General features: G+C 41.6%; 1 protein-coding gene across 13 annotated transcripts in view; it reads left to right on the forward strand.

The window, feature by feature from the left end:
- The window catches only part of CCNY (cyclin Y), a 305,685-nt gene that overhangs the window by 268,828 nt on the left and 13,317 nt on the right, over positions 1–23,540 (forward strand). For all 13 annotated transcript variants that reach the window (XM_054435230.2, XM_054435228.2, XM_054435231.2 and 10 more), the window contains one exon: positions 20,151–20,317. In XM_054435230.2, the coding sequence (XP_054291205.1) occupies positions 20,151–20,317 (167 nt within the window). The remainder of the gene's footprint in view (positions 1–20,150; positions 20,318–23,540) is intronic.

Below are 23,540 nucleotides of genomic sequence, written 5' to 3' on the forward strand. Positions count from 1 at the left end.
GCCCTGGCCCTGCTTCCCACACGGAGTAGGACTGCAGCCTGCTGTGGACAGAGAGCCTGCAGGCCCTTCAAACACCCAAACCTACTTCACCCAAAGCAAATATTTCACAGCTTGATCAACTTCCTTTTAAAAGAGTAACAATAACTTAGATGACTAAGTGTATTTTTTAGCCTCGTAGAATATGCTGAAAGCTCTCCTATGGATACTGCCACGTGAGGAAATTTGAAAGGGAGTGAGGTAATTGATTTGCACCTTGATGAGTTATGTAGAGGCCTTTGTGGTGTTCCCGCAGCAGCTGGGGGAAGCCAGGCCTGCAGTGAAGTGGGCAGAAAGGCCTTGGCATCCAGCTGCCCCTCCACGAGGCCCTGCCCTTCCCTCAGGAGTCACCCAAGCTGACTGATCCTGAGAACCATGCGTGGCACCCACTTTAGTCTTATGCGGTAGTTTGACAACATGAAAAGCTCACCGCCTGTCTGAACTGGGATCTTCTGTTGGAAGGATGAGAAAGCCAGAGGCCAAGGCAGAAGGAGATATATTGGAAGGTCCAGGCAGGTCTCGCATATCCCTTGTCCTGTAGGTCTGGAAGGACATCAGGCTGTAGAATGAGGCCCACTGCAGGTTTCTCTTCCTTTGGGCTGCTTCTCTCACCTTTGCGCACTGCTGTGGCTCTGGGGCCTTAATGTGCAGATCGGCTTTCTTGCTTCGGATGGGATGTGGCAGGACAGTATTAATAGCCTTCCCCACCCTTCATCACCTCTCCGTTTAAGGCCGCACACCCTCTAACCCAGTCTCCTCTTTCAATTTTGGAGAGGGGAGATTTTGACTGGCCCCAGTTCCTTTGGGGTCAGATGTTCATCTGTAGAAAATCAGTCATGACCCAGAGTTGAAGGAGCTTGGTCCTGCTCTTTTTTTCTCACTTTGCACGCTCCTCTGTTCAGAACCTGTGGTGGTTCCCATCTTCCTCAAGGGAAAACACAAAGCCCTTACGTGACTGACGGGGCCTAGCAAGATTAAGCCTCCCTTTCATCTCTGCCAAGCTGCCTCCACTGTCCTCAGTGTCATGCTGCAGCTGCTGTGTTCCCTGGATGTACCGGACACACACCTGCCTCGGGACTTCTGCACCTCAGGACTTCCTCCACCCCTTGGCACCCAGCCCCCTCTGTCCCAGGTGTGTTTGAGATGCATCCTGCCCTCCTCCTCCCCATCTTTGCTCAAAGGGCACATCAGGGGGCTGTTGCCTGGCCACCATATCTGAAGTTGCAGCCTCCCTCCTGCACCGCACTCCCTGCTCATCACTTCCAGCTTTTTCTCCACGTGCTTATCACCTGTCAGCATGCTTTAGGTTGAAGTCATTAATTTTATTGTTTTGTCAGTAAGCCCCATGAGTAAGAAATGTCTTGTCTTTTTGTCCATTTGGTTTACTACAATACGACCAACATCTGGAACGCAGCCCAGCTCATAATAAATGCTCAGTAAGTATTTGTTGAACATGTGGTGAGCACAGTAATAACTGCCTGCTGGTTGAAGTACATGGTGGTGATGTGCCTGAAACATAAGGATCATTTAATACTTATTCATTATCTTCCCCTGCCCCAGTAGTTTTAGAACATTTGACACATTTCATTGCATTGCTTAACCTTTTTTTTTTTTTTTTTTTGAGATGGAGTCTCACTTTGTTGCTCAGGCTGGAGTACAGTGGCACAATCTCAGCTCACTGCACCCTGCACCTCCCAGGTTCAAACGATTCTCCTGCCTCAGCCTTCTGAGTAGCTGGGATTACAGGCTTGCGCCACCATGCCCTGCTAATTTTTTTTGGATTTTTAGTAGAGAAGGGGGTTTCACCATGTTGGCCAGGCTGGTCACTCCTGACCTCAAATGATCTGCCCACTTCAGCCTCCCAAAGTTCTGAGATTACAGGCGTGCACCACCACACCCAGCCCTGCTTAAGCTTTCTGAAGGGACAGAAGCAAACTCGTCAACTTCGGGGACATCACTCAGCTGAACCTTGATTGAGCATTCCGTGTGAGGTTAGTTCTGTCTGCAGAGCCATGGCAATGGGAGAGGGAGAAAAAGAGGAAGTTGGTGATTGATGGAGGGATTCAGGCATAAGGGAAGGGGAACCAAGAAGAGATCGAGGTGGCAAAGTGACAGCTGACCAGACAGGAGGGGGTGTGGTCCCTTTCTTTATTTCCTATTTTTTAATAGCTTTATTGGGACATATTTTATATACCATACAATTCAGCCATTTAAAGTGAGCATTTCAGTGGGTTTTAGTACATTGTACAACCATCACTACAACCTAATTTCAGAATATTCCCTTCACTCCATAGAGAAACCCCTTACCCTTTGGCATTCACTCCGCATTCTTAGCCTCCACCCAGGCCCAGGAAACCACTAATCAAATTTCTATCTCATTTGCCTATTCTGAACATTTCATATCAATAGTATCTCATATGATAGTTCATGATTGGCTTCTTTTACTTAGCGTATGTTTTCGGGATTCATCCACATTGTAGCATGTATAGTATGTCCTTTTTTATTGCAAATAATATTCCATTGAATGGAGATACATATATATAATATATGTATGTTGTATATGTGTATATGTATACATGTATACATATACGTGTATATGTATACATGTATACATATACGTGTATATGTATATGTATAACATTTATATGTGAGTATACATATATGTATGTTATACATATATACATATACACATATACGTATATGTTATACGTATACACGTATACACGTATACGTGTGTATGTTATACGTATACACGTATACACGTATACGTGTATGTTATACGTATACACGTATACACGTATACGTGTGTGTGTTATACGTATACACGTATACACGTATACGTGTGTGTGTTATACGTATACACGTATACACGTATACGTGTGTTATACGTATACACGTATGTATATACGTATATGTATATACACATATATACATGTATATATGTATACGTATAACATGTACTTATATATGTATAACATATATGTATATATGTATAATATACATATATAATATACATGTATGTAATATACATATATACATATATAATATACATATATATAATATACATATATGATATATATATATAAATAAAATACATATATATGCCACAGCCCTAATCCCTGTTGGAGTGAACAAAGGAGGATGAACGTGAGAATAAAGACAAAGACAAAAGAATGTATTTGGAAGAAGGGGTCAGGGGGCTCCTTGCTTTTAGTGAACAAGGGCCCAGAGCTTCTATAGCCCTTCGTATTTATTGAGTAAAGGAGATACGGAGAAGGGGGTGGTTGTCAGTCAGCTGCTTGACTTAGTGCAGGCCTGCACAGCTGCATTCTCTGAACAGTAGTCTCTAGATGTTCCAGTAGATAACCTCAAGGAGCATGGCACCAGGGAGTGATTACACTCAGCAAACCTTCTGGTGGCAGGTGCAGTTGTGAGTTTGCCCACATCCTGCATTCATGATTAACAGTTTGCTGTTTGATCATATAGCCTCCAGTGGAATGCTGAGTTGGTCACAACCCACAGGCTTTTGGCTCTCTTTCTCTCTCTATGTATATGTATATGTATATGTATATGTATATGTATATGTATATGTATATGTATGAGAGACAGAGTGAGTGTTGGCCCTTCTTGTACAAGGGTTTTGCACCTGAAGATTCAGCCAACTGCAAATTGAAAATGTGGTTAGGCCTGTGATGGTTGCATCTGTGCTGAACATGTACAGAATTTTCTTCTTGTCATTATTCCCTAAACCAAACAGTATAACCACAATTTACCTAGCATTTACCTTGTATTAGGTATTATAACTCATGTAGAGATGTTTTAAGTATACAAGATGATGTGCATAGGTTATATGGAAATGGCTCTGCCATTTTATATCAGGGACTTGAGCATCCTCAGATTTTAGTATCTGCAGGGGGCCTTGGAACCAACCTTCCACAGATGCTGAGGGTCGCTGTACTTGATGCTGAGGGTCGCTCTACTTCATTTTGTTTACTCATTCATCAGTTGGTGGACATTTAACTTGTTTCTACTTTCTGGCTATTATGAATACTGCTGCTATGAACATAAGTTTGTGATAAGATTTGTATAAGTTTGTGATGTAGTTTGGCTGTGTCCCTACCCAAATCTCATCTTGAATTGTATGTCTCATAACTCCCATTATTGTGGGAGGGACCTGGTGGGAGATAACTGAAACATGGCAGCAGTTTCCCCCATACTGTTCTTGTGGGTAGTGAATAAGTATTAAGAGATCTGATGGGTTTATCAGGGGTTTCCATTTTTGCATCCTTCTTATTTTCTCTTGCTGGCACCATGTAAGAAGTGCCTTTCACCCTCCGCCATGATTCTAAGGCCTCCCCAGCCATGTGGAATCGCAAGTCCAATTAAACCTCTTTTTTTTTTCCCAGTCTCGGATATGTCTTTATCATCAGTGTGAAAATGGACTAGTACAGTAAATTGGTAGCAGTAGAATGGGGTACTGCTGAAAAGATACCCAAAAATATGGAAGTGACTTTAGAACTGGGTAACAGGCAGAGATTGGAACAGTTTGAAAGGCTCAGAAGAACACAGGAAAATGTGGGAAAATTTGGAACTTCCTAGAGACTTGTTGAATGGCTTTGCCCAAAGTGGTGATAGCAATATGGACAATAAGGTTCAGGCTGAGGTGGCCTTAGATGGAGATGAGGAACTTGTTGGGAACTGAAGCAAAGGTGACTTGTTATGTTTTAGCAAAGAAACTGGTGGCATTTTGTCCCTGCAATAGAGATTTGTGGAACTTTGAACTTGAGAGAGATGATTTAGGGTGTCTGGTGGAAGAAATTTCCAAGCAGCAAAGCATTCAAGAGGTGACTTGGGTGCTGTTAAAGGCATTCAGTTTTATAAGGGAAGCAGAGCATAAAACTTCACAAAATTTGCAGCCTGACAATCTGATAGAAAAGAAACACCATTTTCTGAGGAGAAATTCATGCAGGCTGCAGAAATTTGCAGGAGAGAATGTTAATCCCCAAGACAATGGGGAAAATGTCTCCAGGGCATGTCAGAGGTTTTCAGGGCAACCCCTCCCATCACAGGCCTGGAGGTCTAGGAGAAAAGCGTTTTGTAGCCTGGGCCTAGGGTTCCTGTGCTATGTGCAGTCTAGGGACTTGGTGCCCTGCGTCCCAGCCACTCCAGTCATAACTAAAAGGGGCCAAGGCACAGCTCGGGCTGTTGCTTCAGAGGGTGGAAGCCCCAAGCCTTGGCACCTTCTGTGTGACATTGAGCCTGCAGGTGTCCAGAAGTCAAGAATTGAGGTTTTCCTAGGTTTCAGAAGATGTATGGAAATGCCTGGATGTCCAGGCAAAAGTTTGCTTCAGGGCGGGGCCCTCATGGAGAACCTCTGCCAGGACCATGTGGAAGGGAAATGTGGGGTCAGAGCCCCCACCCAGAGTCCCTGCTGGGACACTGCCTAGTGGAGCTGTGAGAAGAGGACCACCATCCTCCAGACCCCAGAATGGTAGATCCACCAGCAGCTTGCACCATGCAACTGGAAAAATTGCAGACACTCAATGCCAGCCTGTGAAAGCAGCCAGGAGGGGGGCTATTCCTTGCAAAACCACAGGGGTGGAGCTGCCCAAGACTGTCAGAACCCACCTTTTTGATCAGCGTGACCTGGAGTCAAAGGAGATCATTTTAGAGCTTTAAAATTTGATTGCCCTGCTGGATTTCAGGCTTGCTTGGGCCCTGTAACTTCTTTGTTTTGGCCAATTTTTCTCCTTTGGAGTGGCTGTATTTACCCATTATCTGTACCCCCATTGTATCTAGGAAGTAACTAGCTTGCTTTTGATTTTTCAGGCTCATAGGTGGAAGGGACTTGCCTTGTCCCAGATGAGACTTTGGACTGTGGATTTTTGAGTTAATGCTGAAATGAGGGACTATTAGGAAGGCATGATTGGTTTTGAAATGTGAGGACATGAGATTTGGGAGGGCCCGGGGTGGAATGATATGGTTTGGCTGTGTCCCCACCAAGATCTCATTTTGAATTGTATCTCCCATAATTCCCCTTGTTGTGGGAGGGACCTGGTGGGAGATAATCGAATCATGGCACTGGTTTCCCCCATTCTGTTCTCGTGGTAGTGAATGAGTCTTACAAGATCTGATGGTTTTATAAGGGGAAACTCCTTTCCCTTGGCTCTCATTCTCTCTCTGCCTGCTGCCATCCATGTAAGACATGACCTGCTCCTCTTTGCCTTCCTCCATGATTGTGAGGCTTCCCCAGCCATGTGGAACTGTAAGTTCAATTAAACCTTCTTTCTTTTGTAGATTGCCCAGTCTCAGGTATGTCTTTATCAGCAGCATGAAAATGGACTGATACAGTTTATATGTGGGCATATGTCTTCATTTCTTTTGGTGTGTATCTAGAAGTGGAATTGCTGGGTCATATGGTAACTCTGTTTTGAGGAACAGCAGATTGACTGTTTTTCCAAGTGACTGCACAATTTCAGATTTCCTTTGGCAACATAATGAGATTTTCAGTTTCTCCACATTGCATCCTTATCGATGCTTGTTAGTGTCTGTCTTTTTCATGTTAGCCATTCTATTGGGTTTGAAGGGTTAGGTCATTGTTTTTATTTGCATTTCCCTGAGGATTAATGACGGTTGAGCATCTTTTCATGTGTTTATTGACCACTTGTATGTTTTCTTTGGAGAAGTATCTATTTACATTCTTTGCCCATTTTAAGAACGGGTTGTCTTTTGGTTGTTGCATTACAGGAGTTCTTTATATGTTCTGGATACAAGTCCTTTGTCAGGTATATGATTCACACACATTTTCTTGTCTGTTTTGTCATTTCTTTTTTGTAATGGTATCAGTTTGCAACTTAGGTTTTTATTTTCACGAAGCCCAATGTATTTCTTTTGTCACTTGTGCTTTTCTAAGATCATTGCATAACCCATGGTCATGATGATTTACCACTATATCTTCCTTTAGGAGTTTTATAAATGTAGCTCTTACATTTAGGTCTATCATTCATTTTGAGCTAATTTTTGTGAGTTAGGGGTCCACATTCGTTCTATCCTTTCCCCATTGAACTGTCTTGTCACCCTTGTCAAAAATCACTTGACCGTAAACATGAAGGTTTATTTCTGGGTTTTCAATTTTGTTCCATTTATCTATATGTATATCCTTATATCAGTACTACACTGTCTTGATTACCATAGATTTGAAGTTGAAATTGGAAAGTATGAGTCTCCAGCTTTTTCTCTGTCAATGTTGTTTTGGCCATGCCATCCATGATCCTTGCATTTCCCTATGAACATTAGAATTAGCTTGTCAATTTCTGTCAGCACCCACCACCTCAAAAATTTTGGGATTTTACTAGGAATTGCATTGAATATGTAGATCAGTTTGGGAAGTATTGCAGTCTTAGCAATATTAAGCATTCAAATCTCTTCTAACATGGAATATCTTTCTGTTTATTTAGATTTTCTTTCATTTTGTCAACGTTTTTCTATAGTTTTCAGTATACAAATCTTATACTTCTTTTGTTAAATTTATTCCTAGGGGCCGGGTACGGTGGCTCATGCCTGTAATCCCAGCAATTTGGGAGGCTGAGGAGGGCAGGTCACGAGGTTAGGAGATCGAGACCATCCTGGCCAATATGGTGAAACCCCGTCTCTACTAAAAACACAAAAATTAGCTGGGTGTGGTGACATGCACCTGTAGTCCCAGCTACTCGGGAGGCTGAGGCAGGAGAATCGCTTGAACCTGGGAGGCAGAGGTTGCAGTGAGCCAAGATTGCGCCACTGCACTCCAGCCTGGTGACAGAGTGAGACTCTGTCTCAAACAAAAAAGAAAAGAAAATTTATTCCTAAGTATTTAACTTTTTTCATGCTGTTATAAATTGAATTGTTTTCTTAATTTCATTTTTGGTGGTTTACTGCTAGACTATAGATATACAATTTATTTTTATAGATTGATCTTGTACCCTGCCACATTGCTGAATTCATTTATTGTAATAATTTTTTTAGTAGAGTCTTTAGAATGTTACATGAGAAGATCACCTGCAAATAGAGATAGTTTTACTTCTTCCTTTTCATTATGGATGCCTTTTATTTAGTTTTCTTGGCTAGTTGCCACAGTTAGTACCTCTAGTAAAGTGTTGAATAGAAGTATCACGAGTGCACATCCTTGTCTTGTTATTGATATTAGGTGTGAAGCTTTCCATTCTTCTCCATTAAATATTGCTGTGTGCTGTGAGTTTTTTGTAGATGTCCTTTATCAGACTGAGGAAGTTTCCTTGTATTCTTAATTTGTGTAGTGTTTTTATTTTGAAAGGGTATTAGATTCTGTTAAATGCTTTTCTGCATCTATTGTGATTGATTGTGTAGTTTTTGTCTTTTGTTCTATTAGTATATTAAATCAACCCTGCATTCCTGGGATAATTCCCAGTTGGTCACAGTGTATAATTATTTTTATATGTCGCTGGACTCAGTTTGCTAGTCTTCTGTTGATAATTACATCCATATTTGTAAGGAATTTGGTCTTGTGATAGCTTTGGTTTTGGTATCAGGGTAATAGTAGCCTCATAGAACAAATTGAGAAATATTCCTTCTACTTTTTTTTTTTTTTGAGGAGTTGGTGAAAGATTGGTATTCTCATTTAAATGTTTGGTAGAATTTATCACTGAAGCCGTGTTGGTCAAGGTTTTTCTCTGTTGGAAGTTTCTACATTACTAATCAGTCTCTTTGCTTGTTTCTTATAGGTCTATTCAGGTTATCTCTTCTTGAGTCAGTTGCAGTAGTTTGTGTTTCTCTAGGAATTTGTCCATTTCATCAGCATTACCCAATTTGTTGTCATGCAGTTGTTCCACAGTATTCCTTTATGATTCTTTTTATTTCTGTAAAGTCTATAATGTCCCCTGTTTTGTTTCTGATTTTACTCATTTGAGCCATCTCTCTTTTTCTTGGTTGGTCTACCTTCAGATTTTTGAATTTTGTTGTTTTTTTCAAGGAATCGACTTTCAGTTTCATTGATTTTCTCTCGTTTTAGTATTTCTATTTCATTTCTTTCCACTTTAATCTCGATTACTTCCTTCCTTCTACTTACTTTAGTTTCAGTTTGCTCTTCTAGTTGCTTAATGTGGAAAGTTAGGTTATTGATTTGAGATTTTTTTTTAATACAGGCATCTACAGTTATGAATTTCTAAGCTTTAGTTGCATAAGTTTTGCTGGGTTATACTTTCATTTCCATAGATGTATTTTTTAATAAACTTTTGTTTTAAATTAGTTTTAGATTTACATAAAAATTGTGAAGAAAGCAGAGTTCCTATAAATCCCACATCCAGTTTATTTTTAACATCTATAATATTATAAAATTATATGATATAATGTACATAATTTAGTATCTTAGTGTGATCTATTTGTTACACTTAATGAACTGATACTGGTATATTATTATTCTAACTATTATTTTTGCGACGGATCTCATTCTGTTGCCCTGGCTAGAGTGCATTGGCACCATTCATGGCTCTCTGCAGCCTCAAACTCCTGTGCTCAAGTGATCCTGTCCCTGCAGCCTCCTGAGTAGCTGGAACTACAGCTGTGCACCTTCATACTTGCTTAATTTTTAAAAATATTTTGTAGAGACTGGGTCTTGCTGTGTTGCCCAGGCCGGCTTTGAACTCCTGTCCTCAAGTGACTCTTCCTCCTCGGCCTCCCAGAGTGCTAGGATTACAGGTGTGAGCCACCATACCTGCCCATATATTATTATTAACTGAAGTTCATTTTTACTCCAGTTAACTTAGTTTTTACCCAGCATCCCTTTTCTTCTTTAGGATCCCATCCAAGACACCATCTTGTATCTAGTTGTCATTACCCAGCATCCCTTTTCTTCTTTAGGATCCCATCCAGGACACCATGTTGTATCTAGTTGTCATTATCCAGCATCCCTTTTCTTCTTTAGGATCCCATCCGGGACACCATATTGTATCTAGTTGTCATCATCCAGCATCCCTTTTCTTCTTTAGGATCCCATCCAGGACACCATATTGTATCTAGTTGTCGTTACCCAGCATCCTTTTTTTTCTTTAGGCTCCCATCCAGGACACCATATTGTATCTAGTTGTCATTACCTGGCATCCCTTTTCTTCTTTAGGATCCCATCCAGGACACCATATTGTATCTAGTTGCTGTGTCTCCCTAGTCTCCTCTTGGCTGTGATAGTTTCTCAGGCTTTCCTTGTTTTTGATGATCTTGACAGTTTTGAGGAGTGCTGGCTAGTTTTTTTGTAGAATGTCTCTAACTTGGGATTTGTCTGATGTTTTTGTCATGATTAGACTGGGATTATATGTTTTTTTGGAAGAAAATAACAAAGGTAAAGCACCATTTTTATCACATCACATCAAAGATACATTTGATCAACATGACTCATGACTATTGATGATAACCTTGATCCGTGGCTGAGGTTGTGTTTGTCAGGTTTCTCTGCTTTGTAGTCACTCTTTTTCTCTACTTTCTGTACTGTGTATCCTTGGAATGAGGTCACTCTGTGCAACCCACACTTATGCAGGCAGTTGTGTTCCACCTCCCTAGGTGATGCATTCTGAGAAGAGTGCTTGTTATATCAGCCTGTCAGGACCACTGGTCATGCCAAGTGGGGTTGGGTCTCAGCCTGGGGAGGCCTTGGCAGGGCCCAGCCATTGCTGCATGGCTGTCCGATGCCTGCCATTCAACCCCTGAACTGCAGCCTCCAAATCCCTTCTCAGAGTCTGGTGCTCTGATGGTGAAGTGACTGTAGAATCAATTGAGTCTGACCCTGAAAGACTTCCTTTATGGGTCACTTTTAATAGATTCTGAGGAATTCAAAAGCTGTTATTCAGGTGGCATCTATTCAGTGATGAGTCCAGACATATTCAGTTGTTCCTCCAATTGCTAGCAAATAATAAGTGGTGGTCAAGTCACTAGTTATCTAAACTTAGTGACAGGGAGTCTAAGAGTTGCCATGCTTATGCAAATTCAGTAAAGTTAAAGGCAAGTGCAATACAAATTATGTTCATCTTAGCGCACACCACTGCCCAGGATTTCATAAACAGATACCTCAACTTGTTAGATGTACTCTTTAACATCTGTTTCATTTTTTAAAAAATTTCAGTAAAGAATGCTGTTCATAATCTTGTATATTTGTTTAAAACCCCACTAATCGGGTGCAGCCTGCCATTTGTAAAATACTGTGTGTGTTGGGAGTCCTCAAGACCACCTCAGGTTTGATTATTCACTAAAAGGACTCACAGGACCCAGCATATAGTTCTACAGCTATGACATATTACAATGTCAGGGTACAATGCAAAATCAGCAAAAAGGGGAGGGCCCGTGGGTCGAAGTCTGAAGGAAAGAGTCCTCTCCCACTGGAGTCATACAGGACACAGTTGATCCCCCAGAAATGAGCTGTAACAATACGGTCATGTGCCACATAATGGTGTTTCAGTCAACGATGGACCACATATATGACATTTGTCCGGAAGATTATAGTGGAGCTCAGAAATTCCTGTTGCCTAGTGACGTCATAACATCCTAGCGTATCCTAGGTTTCACGTGTTTGTGGTGATACTGATATAAGCAAACCTGTGCTGTCAGACATGTAAAAGTCTAGCATGTGCACGGTACATATAATACTTGATAATAAACGACTCTGTTACTGTTTTATGTGTTTACTATACTTTTTATTCTTACTTTAGAATGTACTCCTACTTATTTTTTTAAAAAAAGTTAACTGTGAAACAGCCTTAGGCAGGTCCTTCAGGAGGTGTTCTGGAAGCAGTCAGGAGACCACTGCTTTGTGTGTATTATTGCCTCTGGAGACCTGGCAGTGGGGCAAGATGTGGAGGCAGAAAACAGCGATATTGATCATCCTCACTCTGTGTAGGTCTAGGCTAATGTGTGTTGATGTCTTAGTTTTTAACAAAAAAGTTTAGAAATTAAAAACTAACTTAAATATAAAATAGCTTGTAGAGTAAGGATATAAAGAGAGAAAATATTTTTGTACAGCTGTATAATGTATGTTTTTATCTAAGCGTTATTACAAAAGAGTCCAAAGTTTAAAAAATTTTTAAAGTTTATAAAGTTACAGTAAGCTAAGGTTAATTTATTATTACAGAAAATCTTTTTCATAAATTTAATAGAGCCTAAATGTACAGCATTTATCAAGTCCACAGTAGTGTACAGTAATGCCCTAGGATTCACATTCACTCACCACTCACTCACTTATCCAGAGCAACTTCCAGTCCTGCAAGCTCCATTTACTGTAAGTGCACTGTACAGGTGGACCATTTTTATCTTCAATACCATATTTTTATGGTACTTTGTCTTTGTTTAGATATATTTAGATATATAAATACTCATCATTGTGTTCCAGTTACCAACAGTATTCAGTACAGTCACATGCTATACAGGTTTGCAGTCTTGGAGCAATAGGTCATACCACACAGCCTAGGTTAATAGTAGGCCGTAGCACCTGCTTTTGTGTAAGTGCACTCTGGTATTCCCACAAGGATTGAATTGCCTAATGAAGCATTTTTCAGAATGTACCCATTGTTAAATGACGTATAACTATACTTCTAAGATGTTGTCCACCAGCAAGGCCCATTAGAGACAGCACCCAAGGTTTGTGTTGAGTGTTGGTTATGCAGACATCCTCTGTTTAGCACATATCAAAATTCCAGAGTCCCAGAAGGAAAGCAGGCTCAGCATAAACCACCTTGTTTGTACACCTTGTGTGCATAGTGAGCTGCTCTTAACCTGTCCTGGGAATGCTAGGAGCCCTCCTGAAATGAACACTCTTCAAATGCCAACTGAGGTCAGCCCCAGAAGCAGCCTGTTCTGAGCATGGCAGTCTCAGGCTTGCTGTGTTCACTCTTTGCTGCACACTGTGCTGTTTTGTTCTTTCTCTTCTGCTTATATACATTTTTAGATAGATGATCAGGATCATTTCCTGGGCTGCAAAGGCCTGCATTTAGAGGGCAGAGGGGGTTGTTACTGATGGCAAATGCTAAGCAAGCATGTGTTCATGTGTGTGCATGCATGTACACTCAGTAACATTTGAAAATCACAACATGACTAATCCTTGCCATGTAGAAATGAGGGGCTGGGGCCTTCCAGTGTTCAAAGAAACCCAGACTTATTTTTGAACGTTCCCTGTTGTTAGCTGAGATTTTTAAAAGAATCTCCAAGCCGAACGAAACCTGTCTGTGAGCTACTCCCAGCCTGTGAATTGCCAGCTTTGCTTCAGGTGGGAGGGAGCCATCAAGGTCTTTAGACAGATATTCTGTTAATTCCCTGGGGCTGCCAGAACAATGTACTGCACACTGGGTGGCTTCAACACCAGAACTTCATTGTCTCCCAGTCCTGGAGGCCAGAAGTCCGAAATCAAGGCACTGGCCGGGTTAGTTCCAAGGGCTGTGAGGGAAGGTTCTGCTCCAGGCCTCTCTCTGACATATTACAATGTGTGGGTGCCCAGCCTCATGCTCATGCAGTGTTCTCCTGTGTGCATGTCTGTCTCCAAGTTTCCCCTTTATGTAAGGGCCCCAATCATATTGTATTAGGTCCTGCCCTAATGACCTCGTTTTAACTCCACTACCTCTGTAAAGGCCTTGTCTCCAAATAAGGCCTTATTCTGAGGCACTTGGGGTTAGGACTTCAACATATGCATTTTGGAAGAGGGGACACACTGTAACCCATATCCACAGGATACCAACAGAATCATGTAAGATTTGTATTAAGATCTCTCCAGGGATACCAGCAAGGAGGTTATTGCTGTAGTTTAGGGGAAAGATTATACTTTATATTAATTTATTAACCTATATTCATAATATAAATGTGTATTCCAGGCTATTGGAAAATCTTCCAGCATCAGGTACAAAAAGAATCCAAATGTGAAACTGGCAGAAATTTTATAAACAGAAAATAATAATTACTCCTTTAAAATAATTTTTTTTGGCCATAAAAGTGGTAATTTATGGAGCATTACTGAATACAGGGAGTTTAGGTAGCTACCCCCATTCCCCCAAAATAGTATGTTTATGAGACGGCACTCTGGAATTAGGGTATAATTGAGAATGGAATGAAGCTACCAACTCACTTCACAGTCTTCACCCGTATGATTTCAACCTCAGCCGTATTGGAACGTGCTCTAATCATCCAAACCAAACAGCTGAAAGATGGCAGGATTAAAGTCCAGAAGGAAATTATATCTGGTACAGATTCAGACAATTAACTGGCCTAGTATTACTCTTTAAAATCGGATTGGAATAATTTCAGCATCATTGGGATCTCATTTGCATACATCCTCAATTCCACAAGTTTTATCCCCTCCAAATGCCTCTGAACAGCTTTGTGATGTGCAGTCAGCTGATGCCTCTTTGTAGCTGCATAGTTGCTCATTAACCTGTGGTTTCCAGAGAGATTTCTTAGGATAGTCATTCTCATGAATTAAATCTGAAAACTTAATTGAGTAAGAGTGACCTGTTAGCAATGGTCGTGGGATATTGTTTAGAAAAATCAACCATGTATTATTTTACTTGGCAGAGAGTTAAAATATCCAAGTGGGAGTTTACTAAAGAAGTTGCAGCTGACCCTTGACTATAGTTTTATTGGCAAGTTTTGCTAAATTACATATTTTTAAGTCTAGCTTACCATGAATGCCTTATCTCCCAATATAGCAACTGCTTTCCCTGTTACAGGATGTATTGTGTTGCCTGATTGCTTCAGTTAGCCGTAATGGAATATCACACCTGGTTCATGACTGTTTGTTTTTTCCCCAAACATTAAGTATTCTCTTAAATATTACTAATATAGTTATTAATATTCATCAACTAAGGTAAGTTACAAAGTCAGAAGAAAATGTAGTCAGCTTTTTGTACTGAGCCAGTGAGCACTGACCTCTGCGGAGAGCTTGGGAGGTTCGAGCGCCTCATGTCTGTAAAGGAGTGGAATCTCCGGGGTCTGGGTGAAGATTGAGTCACAGTCTTCTTTTTCTGCTGCTTTAATGATCTGGAGATTTACTTAGGTCCAGTCCCCGTTTTCTGCTCTCAGCACAGTGGTATTGCACATTTTCTGGTTGTCTCTTTGTTGGAGAGTGAGAGGAGTTTGTCATCAGCTTTTGTAAAATACGCAGCCTGGGGCCCTAAGGTCAATGCCAGCTAGAATTCCACTGAGCCTCACCTAGATCTTTATCTGAAGAGTTATGATGTTCACACAGGACAATTATGATCTAAAACATTAGTTTATTCTTTCTGTTCAAACTTAATAAATGCCGTTAAAAATGAAAATCTCCAAAAATTGATAAGGTTATTCAGCTCTCTTGAGTGACTTTCTTTTTTCTACCAACAGTTGTCACACTCAAATGCTATTGTTGAGTGAAGGACCCTTGGAAACCCCCACAAAGCCCTTTCCAGTGCAGTTACAATGCCGTGCTTCATGACTTCCTGGGCCTTATTTGAAGGTCTCTTTGGCTTCCCATGTGCCCATAGCTGCCTCCTCTGAACTTTGTTGTTCACCACTGCACCTGTCTCACAAGCCAAGGACTCAGTTTTCCTTAATTCACTACGCCTTGTCGATGCAGTTCTCTTTCCTGAATGCCATTATTTGTGGTCGTTTTACTAGCGAATCACTCGTATGTAGTCCCGCCGACTTCCTTTGGCCTGGAAATCTGTCCTTCCATAGCTCTTTCAGGAGCCTGCCGGAGCCCTGTGTGGATGCGGCCCCTTGTCGTCCCTGCAGGACCCCATGTGCCCATGAAGCATTCAGGGAGCACGCTCTGCCGGCCCCTGGGCTAGATGCTGCGCATACTGGGGATGAGATGAGGGTTTATCCAGGCTTCCTATCCAGGGAAGAGGCCCTTACACTACAGTGAGATAAATGCAGCACTGGAGCAAGCAGAGGGTCACCCAACTAATTTGGGAAGGTCAAGGTGGTCTTTCCCTGTAATAGTTTTCCATTTTATTGTCAGTATACTTAGAACCTCTTACTACAGCGTATTGGCTATTTGCCTTTGGGTTTTGAAACATGTTACTCCACTTGACCCATGAACAACTCCAGGGTTAGAGGCATGGAACCCTGCACAGTTGAAAATCCACATGTAACTTTTGACCCCCCAAAACTTAATAGCCTACTGTTGACTGAAAGCCTTACCTGTAACATAAACATTTGATTATTATTTATTTTGCATGTTATATGTGTGCTATACCGTATTCTTACAATGAAGTAAGCCAGAGAAAAGAAAATGTTAAGAAAATAAGGACAAATATATATATACATAAATATATACATATATTTTATGAGACGGAGTCTTGCTCTGTCACCCAGGCTGGAGTGCAGTTTCACGATCTTGGCTCACTGCAGCCTCCGCCTCCCGGGTTCAAGCAGTTCTCCTGCCTCAGCCTCCCAAGTAGCTGGGACCACAGGCACGCACACCATGCCCAGCTAATTTTTGTATTTTTAGTAGAGACGGGGTTTCACCATGTTGGCCAGGATGGTCTCGATCTCCTGACCTTGTGATCTGCCCACCTTGGCCTCCCGACGTGCTGGGATTACAGGCTTGAGCCACCGCACCCAGCCAAGAAAATATATTTCCCATTCATTAAGTGGAGTAGATCATCATAAAGGTTGTCATCCTGGTCGTTTTCGCGTTGAGTAGACTGAGGAGGGGAGGAGGGGTTGGTCTTGCTGCCCCTGGGGCTGTGGAAGTGAAAGAGGTGGAGAAGGTGGAAGGGAGGCAGGAGAGGCAGGTGCATTCGGTGTAACTGTTACGGAAAAAATCTGTGTATTAGTGGATCCACACAGCTCAAACCTGTGTTGTTCAGGGGTTAACCGTACTTTCTTTTTAGGATTTTTACTTTGTCTTCAGTACAGTGCCCTGATCCATTCTAAGGAACATCTGATAAGTAAGCCATAAAAATCCAAGTTTTTAAGATTTAAAAAACTGCTGTTTCATTAGTAAAGCACTGAACACAGAAAAGTAATCTGAACACAGAACAATAATCTTTTTAAGCAAGAAACCATTAGTCATGGATGTTTTCATTCAGCAAACAGTTGGGTGCCAACTCCGTGTCCCTCATACCCCCTGCCCCTTGTCATGCCAAACTCCTTCTCTCGAAGAGGCAGAGAAGAGTCTGACCTGCCCCTCCCCACCTCATCAGTTTCTCAGGGGTTTCACAACTGCACCTGGCAAAATAAGCCACAAGGAAGCTTCTGGTTGCTTTGGGGAGCGTTAGACCCTCTCACTCTGTCTGTGGTTTAGAGATGAGGGGTAGGGGGCTCTGCAGAGTAGCTGGTCAAGCCACGTGACCCTATGCTGTATGTGACCCTGTGCTGCTCGTGGCCCATGACCCTACAGTGCTCGTGACCCTGTGCTCCTCATGGCCCATGACCCTACACTGTTCGTGACCCTGCGCTGCTCATGGCCCATGACCCTACACTGCTCATAACCCTGTGCTGCTCGCTGGTGGTCTTTTTGTCCTTAATCTGCCCAGAGTTTTGCTTCCATTAAGGATTGTTCCTCTGTCCCCCTCTTCCACCCTGTCTTCCCTCCCCACTCCTTTTGTCCCTCTACCCTTACTCCCTTGCCCTTTTCTCCCTGGCCTCCCTGCTGAATCCCCCATGCCTGCTGCTTCTCCTGCCCCTCCACCTGCACAGTCACTGCCTCTAGAGTCCTTGCTCCTCCAATTTAATGTTTTATTGTACAAGAGGCCACTTCAGTTTACTTCTCAAATGCCCCATATGATGTTGTAAGCCTAGTTTAGGCACTTGCAAACACAGCTTTGCCTTAGAAGTTCTTTTCCAAACTATTACAAGACTCAAACAAGAGCACCACTTACGAGGTTTTACTCCCCCCTCTTCTTTGTTACCCCTTCATCCTGTCTCCAGGCCTTAGAATGGAAGGGTCCCTCCAGTCTCAGGCCCAGCCCCTCCTTTTCTTAGTTCTTAAGCCTCCCTAAGGTCCCTTGCCCCTGGCTTTGCTCTGTCTGCCTGTCACAGACTCTCAAACTGGCACCCCAGTGCTGTCTTCTTGGAGCTCCAGACCTGCATGTTCACTACTTATGTGGCATCCACTGGGACATTTCAAGACAGAAAGCGTCCAGAGTCAGGCCTGTGATCTTTTACCAACCTCTTCCTCCCCAGTGCACCCTGTCCCAGAGAATAGCACCTACCTAGCTGTGCAAGCCGGGAGCTGGGGGTCTTCCAGAGCAGCCCACCTTCTGTGATTGTTGGGTCCCCTTCACAGGCCTTGTGCATTCACATTGCGTAAGAGACCTCTCCCAATCAGTGCTAATTACCCTTTTTCTCAAGAACTTCCTAAAGTTCAGCCGCTTCCTCAAAGACATCCTAATGAAGTAACAGGTGTGAATTCTTCCTTTTTTTAAAAAACAAAACAAAACAAAAAGAACCTTTCCCATTCCATTTGGGAGTGTTGATATCATTTAACTGAAAATAATCTGTATTTTATTTATGTGTAAACATTTGCCTTTCCACATGTACCTTTTTGCGTTTTGTAATATTTAAGACTTTATGGACATTATATACGATGAATAATTATAACATTAATGGGTTTTATCTGCAAGTTCTTAAAAATATCATGGATGGTGTCTGTTTAATTTTGTTTTTTTTTCTGTTACATTTTCACTTTGCAAATGCATTTGATAAAAACTGTAGTAGTAATTTCATAGTTCAGAGAAGTGTAAGACGTACTATCAATAATAAACAGAGTTTTACTATGGGAAACTAAAAAAGACATTCTTACCTCATGGCCCAACTTAATGGGCTTTGTAGATATTTCTGATGTCTGTCTTCAACCTAAACTGTCAGTTTAGAAATCCTGTATTACTTGGTTTTATTTTCCAATCATTTTAATGATTTAAAAATAGGTATGTAAAATCATAATCACAGTGATATACGACTTCACACCCGTTAGGATGACTATTACCAAAACAAAACAGAAAATAAGAAGTATTAGGGAGGATGTGGAGAAATTGGAATCCTTGTGCATTGCCAAAATGTGAAATGGCGCATACAGTGGCAAATGATATGGCAGCTCCTCAAAAATTGAACATAGGATTACCCTATGATCCAGCAATTCCACCTCTGGGTATGTACCCAAAGGAATTAAAAGCACAGATTCAAACAGATATTTATACACCAGTGTTCATAGCTGCATTGTTCACAATAGCCACATGGAGGGAACAGCTCAGATGTTCGTTGACAGATGAATGGATAAACACGATGGGGTATATGCATACAGTTGAATATTGTTCAGCCTTAAAAAGGAAGTTCTGACCCATGCCACAACATGGATGAACCTTGGGGACATTATGCAAAGTGATAATAAGCCAGACAGAAAAGGACGCATATTTTATTATTCTACCAATATGATGTGCCGAGAATAGTCGGATTCATAGAGAATGGTAGTTGCCCGGACCTGCGGAGAGGGAGGAAGTGGGGGATTATTATTTAATGGGTGTAGAGTTTCAGTTTGGGAAGATGATAAAGTTCTGGAGATAGATAGTGGTGATGGTTGCACAGCAGTGTGTCAGGTAAATGTGGTAACCACCACACTGCAGAAACAGCACAACAGTGTGAATGTACTAATGCCGCTGAACTGAAAATGGTTAAATGGTAAATTATATGTTGTGTATATTTTACTACAATAACTAAAAGATAGGCTTATCAACAACTGCATGTATATCTATAGTTATCTCAAAACAAAAAGCTTAATTTAAAAAAACCTACAAACAAAAAAAAAAGTGTATACTCTATACATTCTCTATCCTTTCTGTTGGAACATTCATTAACATGTATGGATATCATAGTTGATAGAGTGAGAAATTAGCCTGTGCTTCCTGGAATTGTTTCCTCCACAGAGTCTGTTTAAGATCCAGCTGCACCCACACTGTCCACTAATGGAGTGGGACTTTTAGCCCATGTTTCATCAGACTTATTGAGCCCTTTGGCCTTTTAAAAATAAGTATGATTGGGTAATAAATTCCCATTTAAAGGTGGATGTAATACATAATATTTTAGCATTTCTTGAGGTGTGCTGGTGTTTAGGAGAAAACAAATCACTTAGCTCTGGCATTGTCTTGTCTTCCCAGGTGTACCTTGAAAGACTTTTAACATACGCAGAGATAGATATCTGTCCGGCCAACTGGAAGCGGATTGTTTTAGGGGCGATCCTGCTGGCCTCCAAGGTGTGGGATGACCAGGCTGTATGGAATGTGGATTACTGCCAGATCCTGAAAGACATCACGGTGGAGGACATGTGAGTGGCGGGGGCAGAGGGGGGTGGTCATCAGAGTCTTGGCCAGACCGTTTGGAAAGAAAGCTGCCTCCTTTTTTAATGGTCTGTATAGCGCAGAATGCATGCATTTGACTGAATGTCTGTTGTGAGCTGTTACAACAGGGGCATGGCTGTGGAATATTACATATGAAAACCTGCATTTCTCATCATGTGGATCATGAACAGGTACTGGTAACACCTCCTGGTTTTGTGAAACTGGTTTACGGAAACTATATTGTAGGCAGACACTCCTTTAATTAGAAAGGTGTGGTCCAGCACTGATAACAGCCTGTGATGGTTTATATTTGGGCTTTGTATCTCACTGCAGACTGATCACAGAGAGTAATGCCCCCATACAGTCCTTTGTGGGCAATAAGGCAATCCAAAAAGCACAAAAGCTAAAATATTTTACATTTTTGTTTAGTTTCACAGAGAAAACATCCACTGCTTTGTCATGTTTTGCAGGTTCAGTTGCTTCAGGTCAGCCTTGTGTCCCTGGGGATCCCACTTGCAGCATGAACAGGGCTCGGGGAGGGGCATCGGCCTTGGGGGTTGTGGGGACTGAGAGCTGTCCACTCCCCTCACTCTCCGGGCAGTGTCAGGGTTTCTCAGATGGGCCAGTCTTCAATTTAGTTGAGGATTATTAGTAGGACACCTGCAGACTATTGTCTGGGGGGTCTCTAGGGACTGGGAATCCAGGAACTGAGTTCAGAGCCCTTGGGGAAGAAGGAATTGTAGAAAACAATCAGATAGCACTACTTGACTTACAGTTCCTTATGATTTGTAGTCACTTCTGACATTATTGTTGCTAAAACTTTTCTCATACTTTTTGTTTGGCAAACCTCCTCAAGGGGCCTTTAAGCTGGAGGTTACCAGCTCTTTCTCAGTCTACACCCAGATCCCTGCCCCCAGTAATCCTCAGATGCAGGACGTTCCCAATGCCTGTGACAACTACCACTGCAGGGGCGTCCCTGGGCTGCAGACTCGTGGGCATGTGGGTTCTGGATTCCGCAGCAGCCTAGGGCCCTCCTTGCCTCTGGTTACTGACTCCGCAGGCACACGTTGTTGTGGCACCCTTTGAAGCACTGCTTGTTTATGTTCTTAGGGCATTTGTTGCAGAGCTTATTCCTGCTGCAGACCTATAAAATTTCATCCTGTGTCTGTAGTTCTTTACTACATAAAGTAAGAAACACATAAAGAAGTTTTTTTAATCAGAACTATATAGTAAGAAAAATAAAATTCTTGACTATATTTCATGGTGAAAACAGCTACTAAAATAGTTGTCATTCATATCATAAAGGAGGTGGACATTTGGGTGCGAGGTATAAGAAATTCTGGCCTGTTTTCTTTATTGGGGATTATCTTTGCTCAGCTGCTTGGTATCATTTGACACTGAACAGCACGTCACATGATGACTTCCTGGCTGTCCCCTCCTGTTAGATGGTACATGACCAGTGACCTGGTTTAGGTGGTGCCCAGGTTCTGTGAGACCACAGAGGGCCCCCCAACCATGACTAGGTGTGTCTACTTAAAGCCAGAATACCTGATGAAATTAGACTAGGTCTTAAATATTTTGATTTGTATCCTAACTATATTTCCAAAAGGAAGTGAGAGACAAACGCAAATTGCAGATACCACAGAAGCATGAAAACAAAAGAGAACAGAGAAAAATGACCAGTGAAGAACATTAGAGGTGTAGAGGAGATGCCTTTTGTGCTCCTATCCTTAACCCACCAGGTTTAATTCACCAAAATGCCAGCAAACTGAATTTTCATGGAAACCTAAGATCAGTGGAAAATCCTCTTAGTTGATTTCAAATTTTGAGGAAATGTTTATAAAATATTTGTCAGGAGGTACACATTGCCCAGTTCATGCGTATGTCAGTTGAATCCTCTCAGCAACCCTGTGACATGTGTACTGATGTCCATGTTACAGATTTGGATACTGAGGCCTAGAGAGGTTCAATAATGCTCCAACAAAATAACCAAGTGGGGAGGTTTATCCCCAGCTGATTAAGAAAGGCTCATCTTTCTTAATCCCAGTGACCATTCATTATACAGTAGTCAAATGAAAATGATGTGTACTGGTCCTCAGTTACGAAGATGTTTTAAACATTCATTTTTAATTTTTCCTTCTCTCTTTAAATAAAAAGATAGGAGGGTAAAGTAACAGGTCATTTGGAATTCTAGGTACTTAGGTTGTACTCATTGAAGGTTTAAATTCAAGTCAGTAAAACCCAATTACCAGGAATATTTATAATCACAATAACAACAGCAGCAGCAGCTATCCTATATTGAGCACTTCCTAGCTCAAAAGAAATGACTTTTCTGAGTTAATTCACATCTCACATTTATCCATGAGGCGGTACTGTTATTATTCCCATTTTACAGATGAAAACGAGGCACTGAGAATTAAGTAAGATGCGCAGGTGACTTGACTAGTAAGTCAGTCACAATTTATGTTTCTTCTCTTCTAAGCAATTGAAGCTACAGTTGTTTCATTTAATACTTAATTTAAAAAACAACTGTTTTTTGTACATCAACTCTTTTTCTACACAGAGAAGTTAAAACAGTTGGCCAGTGTTCATTCAGCTGAAATTAACTTAATATCAAGAATTGTTTTGATAATGATAGCCTTAATGTCTGTTCTTTTGATGGGCAGTCAGTACCTTAAACAATTATACATTATAATAAGGTTGGATTTTTTTTCAAGTGCAAAATAATAATAGTTACTGTATTGAATGAAGCTGCTGCTTTACTCATTAAGATTTTGAAGAACCAGCACTATGGTTAGTAGAATAGTAGGACTGATGTTAAAACTCTGTTTCATATTTTGTCCAAAGAAAATTGATCATTTTTTAGCCTGTTTTCTGTCTTTTTTGAAAGCTGTTGGTGCCCAGGCTACCCCATTGCCATCTGAGCCACTGGCTGAACCTTAGTGACTCATGCAGCATTTGATCAGTGCCCCACATTCCCGTAGCTGGGCAAAGGAAGGAGGCATTCAGGAAAACCTGATGTTTCTAAAAGGTCTGACCATAAATAGTTCTCCTGAAGAAACTGGAGTGCCGCCTTCTTCCACTGCCCTCTGTCAGGCTGGAGAACAGATCATGGGGAGATGCAGCACAGGTGCCCTGTGCTCCTCTGCTTTCCTTGCAGAGCTCTGAGGACTGAAGGCCCTGAGTAGGCAAAGTTGTAACCTGGCCAGA

The sequence above is a fragment of the Pongo pygmaeus genome, chromosome 8 (assembly GCF_028885625.2).
Source record: "Pongo pygmaeus isolate AG05252 chromosome 8, NHGRI_mPonPyg2-v2.0_pri, whole genome shotgun sequence".
NCBI lineage: Eukaryota > Metazoa > Chordata > Mammalia > Primates > Hominidae > Pongo > Pongo pygmaeus.